This window comes from Balaenoptera acutorostrata, chromosome 7 (assembly GCF_949987535.1).
Source record: "Balaenoptera acutorostrata chromosome 7, mBalAcu1.1, whole genome shotgun sequence".
In the NCBI taxonomy this organism is placed as follows: Eukaryota; Metazoa; Chordata; class Mammalia; order Artiodactyla; family Balaenopteridae; genus Balaenoptera; species Balaenoptera acutorostrata.
The window spans coordinates 110,947,870-110,960,085 of NC_080070.1; the positions used below are offsets into that span (position 1 = coordinate 110,947,870).

Here is a 12,216-nt window from a genome sequence, read left to right on the forward strand (position 1 = left end):
GGATTCAGGCTCAGGTGTAACAATCTTTGTGCAATTGAGCCTCAGTTCCATAATCTGTATAATGAGTTTTGTTAATAATACCACTCATAGAGCTGTTATTAGTTCTGTTAGGTTGAATCATGTGAAATTGCCAACGTTTGGCCATTTTGACGTAATCATTCACCCTAATGCTGCTTACGTGCTGCTGTGGTTTCCCATGGGAGGGAGGACTAGATTATCATCTATGTGGAAGGGAAATGGAGGCAAAGGCAGACAGTGAGCCGCCTCAGATCACACTGGGGAAGGTCCAAGAGGGACTCTTGGCTTCAATGCAGTACATTTTCCATGGTCAAGATTCCTCTGACCATTTGGAGCTGGTTTCTCCAAAAAGGGACAGCGTCTTTCATGTCCACTCTACTAGGAATGTTTTATTTCTAAAATTTAAACTGTGGCCTCCAGCTGTTCTGCATATTGGATAAGGGGACAAAACAGGAATAAGATGTTCTCCAATCACAATACTTTCCAAATGTAAGAACTTTCGACTTTAACTGAAGGACCCTTTTTTTATTATTATTTATTTATTTTATTTATTTATTTTTGGCTGCATTGGGTCTTCGTTGCTGTGCGTGGGCTTTTCTCTAGTTGCGGAGAGCAGGGGCTACTCTTCATTGCGGTGCATGGGCTTGTCATTGCGGTGGCTTCTCTTGTTGCAGAGCACGGACTCTAGAGCGCAGGCTCAGTAGTTGTGGCACATGGGCTCAGTAGTTGTGGCTCACGGGCTGTAGAGCGCAGCCTCAGTAGTTGTGGCGCATGGGCTGAGTTGCTCTGCGGCATGTGGGATCTTCCTGGAGCAGGGCTCGAACCGGTGTCCCCTGCATTGGCAGGCGGATTCTTAACCACTGCGCCACCAGGGAAGCCCCTGAAGGACCCTTTTAAGCTGATAATCTTTTTTTCTTTTTAAAGTTTCCATAAAGTTTGATAATTTTATAATTTGATAAAATTTTGCGGATGTGCTCCAAAGTGGTGAGGAACATGGGATCTGGTATCTGAAATACAGCTTCCTGGCTTTGCAATTTCAGCAAGTGACTTGCCCTTCCTGATCCTCAGCTTCTCTCATCTATAAAATGGGGACCATGATGATTGTTGTGAAAACCACACTGTAAAATGCCTGATCGAGTGAGCAGCTAATAAATGTTTTTTTAAAAAAAGGATAGAGTCCCTGCTATCTGCCTTCTCTTAGGGAGATGAACCAGCCATTGAGGGTTCATGAGAACTCAGTGGAACACCACCAGAGGAAAGGAGAAGAGGCTGGTTTTCCATGCAGGTGACGATGGCATGGACTTCTTTTTTTTTTAATTTAATTTATTTTTGGCTGTGTTGGGTCTTCGTTTCTGTGCGAGGGCTTTCTCTAGTTGCGGCAAGTGGGGGCCACTCTTCATCGCGGTGCGAGGACCTCTCACTATCGCGGCCTCTCTTGTTGCAGAGCACAGGCTCCAGACGCGCAGGCTCAGTAGTTGTGGCTCACAGGCCTAGTTGCTCCGCGGCACGTGGGATCTTCTCAGACCAGGGCTCGAACCCGTGTCCCCTGCATTGGCAGGCAGATTCTCAGCCACTGCGCCACCAGGGAAGCCCAATGGCATGGACTTCTATCGGAGCAGCAGGAGGCGGTGCTGTCCAGATGAGCAGGGGCTGTTGTGCTTGGGGGTCAAGTTTTGCCACTCTTCCTTAGGCCTGAAGAGGCTCCCAGGAATTCCAAACTGATCTAGATCTTTCACTGGCCTTTTGTTTATTATCTTTGTTTTATACTATGCCTTGTTGCAAAAAGGGTTTCACCTGGTTCCTTGAAGGGGGGTCGTGCAGAATGGGGGGAGGGGGTCATGTGAATGTGTTTGCATAATTTAAATAACTTAAAAGGGCATTTTAATGCATGAGTATGAACTGTTACATTATTTTATATCACCAATAGAAAAATTTTAGTAGGATATTTATTTCTCTGTAATTTCTATTTAACAAAACACTAACAGTGTTTCTACGCACTTTTTGCTTCTCCCGTCAGTCCTGTAAAGGAGGCAATAGTGTCCAGGTTTGGCAGATCAGAAGGTGGAAGCTCCGAGACTCCCCTGGGGTTACAGAACTAGCCAAGGGTGGCAGCCTTCTTGTTCCAAAGCATGCGCTCGTTCCACATCTGAGGTGCCACTGCACCTCTGGGTGGGAGTGCGTGTTCAGAACCGTGCAGGAGGGAGGAACGGGCTGTGTGTCTGCGGGTGGGCACAGACCACTCAGGACTGGCCCTGGGGGCGCTTCCTGGGCTTGGAGAAGCCACATCTAGGAGCAAGGGACTCCCATGAAGAGGCTGCCTTCGCCCCTGCTGGGGGCTCCAGACCAGAGCCCTGAGGAGACAGGGACGTCCCGCTGTGTATCGTCACGCATGAGCCCCTGTGCCCTCCTCATGACAACCAGGAGGGTCCAGACTCCCTCTTAGGCTCTCAGAGCAGCGGTTCTCCACGCCGGCTGCACGTTAGAGCCCACTGGGTCCCACACCACGAGGACAGTACTGGACGGAGGCGTGGCACCCGTCCCTTTTCAGTGCTCCTTAGATGATCCCAGTATACAGCCAAGGTGGAGAACCAGCGTCCTAAACTCCAGGTTTATGTGAAGGACCCCCAGAACCTGGTCCGTAGAGACCCCTTTGCAGGAGAGGGATATGGGATGCTCCTCACAGCCCTTTCCTACCACCGGTCCTGCGAGACCATCACGGCGCTTACTCTGAGGGGACGGGGCCACAAGACAAACAGGGGGCTGCTGTGTGGTCTGGATTCGTTTGAAGACGGTCTGTCCCGAGGGCTCACCTGTATCAAAGGATAGAACACTGGCCAGGCTGTGGGGTGACGCTGTGCGAGAGGGAGACTCGGGGCCTACCTGGACTTGCAGAGTACGGTCCGGCCTAGAACACAGTGTTTGTTTCCTGGAACTCACCAGAATCCGGCCTCAGGGAGAGCTGCCCCAGGCAGAGACCTCTGCCTTCCTGTTGGCTGCGGGATTAGTGGAGACAACTCCGCTCATGTTGGTGCTCCCAAGATGGACTTATTCTGATTCAGAACTGCTGACGCTTTACATTTTGTAATCCTATGGTTTTTATGTTACTTTTTTTTTTTAATTTTATTTATTTATTTTTGGCTGCGTTGGGTCTTTGTTGTGGTGTACGGGCTTCTCATTGCAGTGGCTTCTCTTGTTGCGGAGCACGGGCTCTAGGCGCGCGGGCTTCAGTAGTTGTGGCACGTGGGCTCAGTAGTTGTGGCTCACGGGCTCTAGAGCGCAGGCTCAGTAGTTGTGGCTCACGGGCTGAGTTGCTCCGTGGCATGTGGGATCCTCCCGGACCAGGGCTCGAACCCGTGTCCCCTGCATTGACAGGTGGACTCCCAACCACTGCGCCACCAGGGAAGCCCCCCTTTATGTTACTCTTGCTAATTCGTTTTCTCCTAATAACCAACCCATTCACCAAGAAGAATCCCAGAGGTTCTTGCAACCACGATTCTGGGAACTAAGCCAAACAACCACTGAAACCAAAGCAGAGTCTTGAACTGTCTTCTCTCTTGCATAGGCAGCCAAAGGGGCTCTTACCCCATGCTTCCCTTGAGCTCCTGCTCCATTCTCCTACCCCCACTCTGCTTCTGTTGAGGCACAGGAAGAAGCGTTAAGTCCCAAGCTATAATTACTGACTTCAGCTTTGGCACGCTGAGGAAGTCCAGTCTCCTGATGGTGGAACCAATTAGAAACACCCTTTGCCACACCGGTACCCTGGGCTGAACATCAGAACTCCAGGGCTTGGAGTAGATGGATAGGAGGAGTGGGCCTCACGTGTGACAGCCATGGAGACCTCACTCCCTGATTCTCAGATGCTGTGCTAGACCTGGACACAAAAAAATGGGCTTGGTACCCTTCCTTCCGATGGGGAGCACAGAGAAGCAGGCAAGCAAAAGGAGCTTAGATAAGGACCATGACAGGAACACATAAAGGCCCCTGACCCCCTTAGGTGGTAGAATGGAGGTGGGGCTGCCATCAAAGTCCGTCCTGAAGAAGTGCCAGCCTAACCAAGAACAGGCGGAAGGAGGCCCCAGGCAGACAGAGCATGAATGAAGCTGCAGAGTCCAGAGTGTGGGTCCTGTGGGGGAGGGGTGGGAAGCCACAAAAGCCAGGACCAAGGGCACCTTGGCTCTCTTCCGTGGTTCTGACTTACTGGTACTTGTAAGGCTGCACTCTGATGTAATTTTGTTGAAGTTTTAGGAACTCAGGATAGGTGTGCAGCGAAAATCATTTTTTTATTACTGGCTTAGAAAGAGAGAAAGGATTTTTCTTTACTGTGCTAATTCACATCTGAGGAGCTGGGGAGAGCTACCAGATCAAGTTTACATTGGTACAGATTTCTCAACACCAGCCCTGCTAGATAATGTGTTTCAGTAAATCTAAGATAATATCGATTAGAAGACATTACTTGATATACCATTAAGAAAGAGAAACAGACGCAAATTTTAAGATACCACTGATCGATTACAAGATGAATCCTGTTTGGCCTGTTAAAATGTCTGAGGTCGATGTAGAAGGCACACAGCTTCCTTTGCACGAGACTCATGGGTGCAGAGACTGGTGTAGACACAGCTTCGGGTGCCTTACTTACGTGCACACGCCGGCTCCTCCAAAACCAGCCTTTGTGCACTCACCACAGAGCAGGTGCTAGTAGCGGGGGGTAAGGCTTAGAGAAGTGGAATGACTTCGCTCAAGGGCCGTGTAATTAGCAGGAAGCAAGACCAAGTTCAGAACCAGGCCTCGAGTTCCCTATGCTGAGGGAGCTACTTCCCAACTCCAGGGAGAGGGGCAGGGGCCCTTGTGCCCAGTCTTAGACTCCCAGGCCCATTTACTCCACGATCACCGACGTGGTTCCTGCTTTCACCAAAGTTCCTGATCCCCCTGGGAGCAGCCCAGCCACCCTTCTCTCTCTGAGAGGCTCTCACATCACTAAGCTGGGCTCCAAGGACACTGCCGCCCAGTAGCCCCATGGCAAGTTCTGTGACCTCTCAGACCCTAAGATGTCTTCAGGTCTGATGTAGGGGGTCCCTCTGGCTGTGGAGAACCCAGGAATGGTTAGGGTAGACTGATGCTTAGCGTTCCGGGCTCCAGGGCACCACTCAAGACCCGGGTATTGTGGAAATTTAATTACAAGAGCGGCACTGACTTCAGGGTCTGAAGGTGAACCCCTCTCGCAGGTCATGGAATTCCACATCAACCCCTACAGACGGGTGATGGGAGCACCGTTACTGACTCTGGAAAAATCACTTGCTCCAGGGCAACCTCTCCTGTTCCTGCACCTGAGAGAGGCAGTGGTCTGTGGACACTGCCCAGGCAGTTCCAGAATTCCTCAGTTGCCTGACTGTGAGTCCTCCAAGGCCGTCCTGCCTGGGGCTGCCCGAGGGTAACCTCTTGCTCAAGGTCTGTTACATTCAGTCTTCAGACGGGTCTGTTTTCGGAAGTTTAAATACACTGGGCAAATGTTTGATGTGATTTCGTAGTTTCTTAGGTCCTAGGGATATAGGGAATAACTTTCCTGATTACTAAGCAGTGATTAATCTATCTTGGATCCTGCATCCTTTTCAAAATCTGTTGAAAGCTATGAACTCTTCCTCCCCTCTCCCTTCCAAAAAAAGCACACACCTAATTTTCAGGAACTCAGTGACTGAACCTTATCTTTGGACAATGGGCAGACCCAAAGTAAAGAATCCTTAGGAGCCACTAAAGTGGGGAGCCACTAAAGCTGGCTTCCCTGTTTCAGATTTCAGGAATAGCTTGAATCAATCTTTAAAGGAACTGGTTGATAGTCAACAATTGTAAGAGAGATTTCCAGTGCCTGAACTTGGGGCTCAGGAATATCCTGGGTGAAATTCCTACAGTGCTAGAGAGGCAACTGGGTAGTTTTCACGGCTCTAAGGGGAAAAAGTAAGGAGAGGTATTGGTATTTCCAGGTGAACCAACATCTTAATATTTGTGTTATTTAATGATCCACGAAGAAATGAATTTGGAGTGCCTGAGGATTAGACACTCTTTTTGAGTTTCAGAAGTGAAAAGGTTTAAAGTGAATTTATTAGCAAAAGATTAGGTTTCCTGAGTTGCAGCACTTCTTCCAGCCTCCGTTTCACACATCAGAGCCGGGTTCCTGGAACACAGGGGCAACTTTCTGAATATCGGGGGAGCATGCTGGGGCCAGAGAAGGGGCTGAGGAGCCTGGGCACCCAAACACGGGTTCCAGTCCGGAGGGCTCCCTTTCCGAGCCTGGGAGGGAGGAGGCGTTCAAGGAATAGAGAGAAGCTCCTGGTTACCACCCGGGGGGCCTGATTGTCCCGAAATCACAAAATACAGAGGGGAGGAGGCCCTAGGGCCCAAGCAGAGATTCCCAGAACTAGTGACACAGCTGCGATTGGGGTCTGAGGCACAGAGGGGTGACCCTGGCCCTTGGTAAGGGCCAGCACAGACAGAGATTCCGGCTGGAGACTCGCCAGAGGCGGCGCTCCACGCTCTGGCTCATGGTGTCAAGTGGGCCACGGAGGATGTCAGGGAGGAGGCCTGGCCCTGGAGGCACGGAAGTGAGATGGAGGGCCGACACCCAGGGGCAAGGCTGCGGGTGAGCCTGGACGCTGTGGAAGTCTGGGGAAGATGAACGGCCGGGAAGCAGAGGCGCAGAGCTGAGGGCACCGGCGTCCCCATCACCTCCCCTCTGCCGACGCGGGTCTGTGGGCTGGGCGAGCTGCTGAACTGCTCTAGGCCTCCTTGCCTCGTCTCTAAAACGGGGTAAGGATGGAGCTATTTTGGAGCCCCTGTGAAGATACTTAGTTCTGTTTTCCCGTAACAGCCTGAAGAATGGATCTCCGCTTAAAGAGAGGGGACGTGGTGGCATTTTTAAAGACACGTCTCTCAGGTGTCCGCTATTTCAGATGTTCTAGTAAGCAACCCCCTCCGACAGACACCGTGATCCTCTTGGAGGAAACAGAAAAATTAAGGGACAGAGCCGAAACTGCCCATTACTGTCATTTGTGCATTCACTAGTTTCATTCATCCAACACACATTTATTAAGTGCCTGCAGTGCGCCAGGCCCCGGGGGTACAAAGTTGGGTAGTGTACAGCCCCTGCTCTCTAGGAGCTCACAAGTCTAGGGGAGAGGCAGACACGTGCACAGGTAAGTCACGCTGCGCGTGTTGAGTGTTGCAGCAGAGGCGTGAACGAAGCGCTGTGGGCGCGAAAGGGCCGACAGGAACTCCTCCTGAGGCAGGGTCGGTCAACACAGAGTATCACGGTAGCCCTTGCCCACAGCGGGCCCTCCCCTCAGTGGGCAGGACCAGGTCGCCGAGGCCGATGCTGAGGTTCGCTGGAGGGGAGGCCGACCTCTGCTTCCTCAGGGCGGCTCCCCAACCCTGTCCTAGGTACCAGCTGCCCGGGCTGCAGTGCTCCAGAGCCACTCTCCACTCAGAGGCAGACAGTGGGGAGCAGCTGTACAAAAGACCAAACCACCAGGGGCCTCGAAGTCCAGAGACAAAGGACAAGTTACTGCTTGTGTCTACGCCTCCTGCCCCCGGGTTCTTATACTCCCGGGAGCGTCTCTGAGCTGATCTGTGAGGTTACATCCTCTCCTGACCCTGTGTAGGCAGCTCCAGAGCTGAGCCCCGTCTGTCACTTTCCTCCCCTCTCAGGAGCCGGGCACGGCTCCACGTGGACGCCCGCATCAGAACAGGCTGCGCGCGGCGGGCCTCTGGCAGCTGGACTCCTTTCCTTCCGAGGCGTCACAGCCGTCGTACCAGCTCGATGAGCTGCTGAACGTTTTTGTTTTGGTTGGACAGGCCATTCCGGATGTTCTCCAGCAGGCACCTCTTCAGTTCAAAAATGGCCTCGCTGTACCCCAAGCTCACAGCGGCCATGGGGGGCACTCCGTGCCACAGGCCAGGGATGTTCCAAACGTGCTGCTTCTCAGGGTCACAAAAGGCCAGGCCGGCCAGCGTCCGGATCCCGCCCCCCTGATCCTCCATTTGCACCGTGGCTCTGCTCGCATCCCTGGGCTGGTCCAGGAGCTGCTTCCTCTCCCTCGGCTTGGAGCCGGGGGCGGACGCGTCGTGAAGGCTCTGGTACACGAACTGATAGTTGGGCATGTGCCCCGTTTTCTCCAGCCTCAGAAACGCATGCAGGATAGCCGGCGGAATGTCCCTCGTTTCCGCTAAGCTGACCACAGTGACGTTGCTCAGCCCCATAATCAAAGTGGCCAGGGAAGCCTCCTGCTCAAACCTCTCCCCCGCCTCGGTCAGGACCCCGCCGATCAGGCCCCCGGAGTCTATCACCAGGATGTGGTCACAGCCCAGGTCCTGGCTGAAGCTCTCGGCCACCGTGAGGAGCTGCATGAAGGCCCCTCGGGGACCGCGGCCCCTTCCCGTGGCAAACCGCAGCCCAAACATGGTGTTGAGGAGGGTGGACTTGCCTGTGCCCGGCACGCCGAGCGCCGACAGCACGACCAGGCGCGAGCGCCTCTCCAGGCGGACGTGCAGCTCCTTCAGGAGCCCCGTGACCCAGCGCAGGGGCGTGCTCAGCGTGTTCCCGTCGATCAGCTCCAGCGGAAGCCCCCGCAGCAGCAGCTCCAAGGCCAAGCCGGGGAAGTGGGCGAACCGCCTCTGCCCCGCCGGCAGCTTCCCGGCCTCCACGAGGCAGCTCTCCGCCTCGTAGAACTGCCCCATCTCCCGCAGGAAATGCTCCACCCCCAGGGGCTCGGGCCAGAGCGGCTCGCCGAAGTCCACAGCCCCGCAGTGCTTTGGTCTCAGGGTAAGCGTCGTCTCCGGAGACGGTCTTGGCCTTGGCTGGGCCGCCCGGGCCAGTCCCCACTCCATCCACCTCAGGAAGTACTGCTTCTCGCCCAGAGACGGGCTGCTGATGCCCGAGATGAACTCCTGGAGCCCCCAGGCAGGGTCGTGGCCGTTCTGCTGCATCCGAAGTTCCAGGAGCCGATGCCTCAGCTCGGCCCTGTACTTCTCAGGAGGGTCCCCCGCCCACTGGACCTGGCAGAGCTCCTTCTCCACCTGGGCCGCCTTTCTCCACGGGTCGCCCTGCAGCCGCAGCTCGTCCCGGCGGTAGGCGTCCGAGTCCTTGATCTTCCTGGTGATCTGCTCCATCCGGCCCTTCGCCCGCTGACACTCGGCACAGTCCTCGTCGACCCTCAGCCCCAGCTTGCGGGCCGCGTTCGCCATGTCCTCCACAGAGACCCGCCTGCAGGGGGACCGGGCCACGTGTGCCACGATGGCGCGGACCCTGCGCACGAAGCCCGCGCTGTCCGTGCTGCTGACCTTCACCAGGACGTGCGAGTGGTCCATCTTCAGCACGGGGATTAACCTGTTCAGAAACCTCAGGTTCGTGTTTCGCTTCCCACGGTAGGGGCTCAGGATGAAGTAGTATTTCGTGGCCGACCCCTTCATGGAGTACAGCAGTTTGTATTCCTTCTTACTGATGTTGTCAGTCAAGATGAACACGGCCGAGGAGATTTCGGTCAAGAGCTTAAACTGCAGCCAGTGAGAGCCGATGTCACCTCTCAGGTTCAGAAAGGCCACGGGCTCCGGGAAAATGTCCAAGTCCTCCCTGCCACTGGGAAGGAACCAGGAAATTTCCACCAGCCCGTCTGCAATCTCCCGAGGGTTGGTGCCCAAGTTCAGATCCCGATGCCAGAAACAGTCCCGCTGCCTGTGGCCAGGGCTGAGCACGGCGTTGAGAAGCTGGGACTTGGAGTTGCTGCTGACCTCCATGCGCACGAAGGCGAAGGCGGGCGCTCGGGACAGGACCACGCTGTCTTCTCTGAAGCTGCCCACCGCCCTCGGGGGCTGTGACCCCCATGTCCGCACAGTCCCCCTCATGGCCCACAGCAGAAACGTGTGGTAGTGGTTTTCTGGGTCGGGCAAAACGAGAGGGAGTGCAAACTGGCAGAGGGACATTTTTAGCACAATTTCTTGTTGCAGGAAACTATCTGAGGAAAGCAGGAGGGCACAGAGAAGGTCCAAGGGGTTCACAGGCGTGTCGGGCGTCGGCAGCTCGGAGAAGGAATAGATGTCCGCAGAGATGTCATCGGCCGTGTCCCAGTAGATGGTCTCCTCTTCCACCTGGCTCTCCTTCTCCACAGGCCTGGCGTCCGGGGGCGCGTCCAGCACCATGGTGGTGTTCCTGGCCTCGGCGTTGAGGGCCTGCAGCTTCCTGAGGAAACTCCAGGGCAAGTCTTTGGGAGCGTGAGGAGCCCAGTTCTTCATGCTGTCACTGCTGATCTGCAAGGAGTCCTGGAGGCTGAGCTTCTGCGCCTGGTATGTCTCTAGTCCCAAGAGGGACAGCATTTCTTGTAGTCTGCTCCTCTCCACTGTGGAGAGAAATGAAGATATCAGCGCTTGCCCTGCGCGTCAGGGACCCAGGTGAGAGGTGGGGAGGGAAGAGCCCAGCCTGGCGTGTAGGAGATGGCCTCCTTCAGGGTAAAATGCAGGCACCCCTCGGCCACCTGAGACCAAGACAGAAGTAACATCACCCACCCCAGATCCAAGTGTGGTGGGAAACATGTGACATTAGAGAGGGAAGAGAAAAGGACGTCTAGGGGCAACCGTTAAGCATTGGGAGGATGTGTGTAAAAAAATGTCTGGTGTCTCTTGAAACCTCCGAGATTTAGCAACACCAAGCCCAAATGTAATTGGCTAGAGCGAGCAGCTGTGCACCCTAGATGTGGGACACAGGCCCCATTCTCTGGCCACGCCTCCACGCCCTCCAGGATACTCCTGTGCTTCTGGCCCAGCAGTGGATTCCCTAACCCTGTCACCAGGAATTCCCCACAGGGGACACAATCACTGATTCACTTTGGTTTTCTGGTTAACGTTCTTTGCTTTTTACAGACAAGTTGGAAAATTTGTAAAGGAAACAGGGAGTTACTACTGGGTACAGAGCAACAGAAATCACAGATAAATAACATTTTGCAAAACTGAAGCCAATAATATGGTTTTAAATTTTCACTGATAAAAATATTTGGTAGAGATTGTCCTAAGTCTGTACTTATGTGTTCAGATTTTCAGCCATAACATCCGATACAGTATGAATTCTGACAAGCACTAGATGCTCAGAACAGTAGGCCACCTGCAAAGGTTTCATCCACCGACCCCGTTCTTGGCCACGGCATCTTACCAATTTTCATTGCATATAATTTCCTGCATATAATCAGTAAACTTTAAATGTTAAGTATATTAACAAAATAAATCAATGCAAATCCTGCTGAGCTCCAGGATTCTCTCCATTCTTTTCTGGAAAGAGGAAGCTACTGTGCCTGTGATACTACCTTAAACGTGGATATAAAACCACAGGAGGGAGCGCAGGTGACCAGCCCTCTTCTTGTTTCCCGGGAAGTCATACGATGGGTTCAGGACCGTGCCTGGTGAACAGCAGGACTCAGAGCACTGGGAAAGAGGTGTCTCATTCCCCTGTAGGGGTCCACTTGCTGCCTGATGTCTCTCTTCAGAAACTCCACCCTCCACAGGAGCTGAGAGAGTTCTACGGGCTGTGCCACCACCCCAGAGAGTACAGGAGCTGGCAAACTTGTTGCAGAAACAAAAGAACTCTATGGGGAGAGAGACTGTAGTAGAAATCCATCATATAAGTAACTCGGGTTTCTGAGTGTTGCCTGAATGAAACCAGGGACACTGTTTTTCTTATCCAGACAGAGAACAACTGTTCTTAAGTAGCATGGTAGCTAAGTGCGACAGGGAAAAGCCAGAGCAAACAAACCTATTAATATATGCACTCATGCCCAGTCTGGGACCCTTGGCAGATCTATTAATGAAACCACTGGATCAGAAGGATGATTCCCAAACTTGGATGTGCTTTAGAATCACTTTGGGAACTTGTTAAAAATAAGATGTCTGGGCTTTACTTCCAAAGATGCAAACTCTCTGTGTTACTCTGTATGGTACCAGGTCCCCGGGGAGTTGTCTCTCTGGCAATATTATTCATGGCACATAAAGGGTTAACGGACTAGCAGCGATTTTGATGCGGTCAGGGGTTGGAACTACCAGCCCAGATGACGTCTTCCTTCAACAGGACAGGCAACGAGAGCAGAGAGAAGACACATACCTGTTGGAAAGTCACTGTCCTGAGCCTCATTCGGACCATCTAAGAAAAGCAAAGGAAAATGAAGTGTCAGT

At 53.4% G+C, this 12,216-nt stretch overlaps 1 protein-coding gene across 4 annotated transcripts in view; it reads right to left on the bottom strand.

The window, feature by feature from the left end:
* Positions 1 to 6,153: 6,153 nt before the first annotated feature.
* URGCP (upregulator of cell proliferation) overlaps positions 6,154 to 12,216 on the bottom strand; it is an 89,747-nt gene continuing 83,684 nt past the window's right edge. For 2 of the 4 annotated variants that reach the window (XM_057549980.1, XM_007187678.3), the window contains exons 4-5: positions 12,146 to 12,184; positions 6,156 to 10,397 (exon numbers count right to left, since the gene is read on the bottom strand). In XM_057549980.1, the coding sequence (XP_057405963.1) occupies positions 7,804 to 10,397; positions 12,146 to 12,184 (2,633 nt within the window). In that variant the 3' untranslated portion in view covers positions 6,156 to 7,803. Of the gene's footprint in view, positions 10,398 to 12,145; positions 12,185 to 12,216 lie in introns of all 4 variants that reach the window. The other 2 variants (XM_057549978.1, XM_057549979.1) reach the window with 2 other exon arrangements.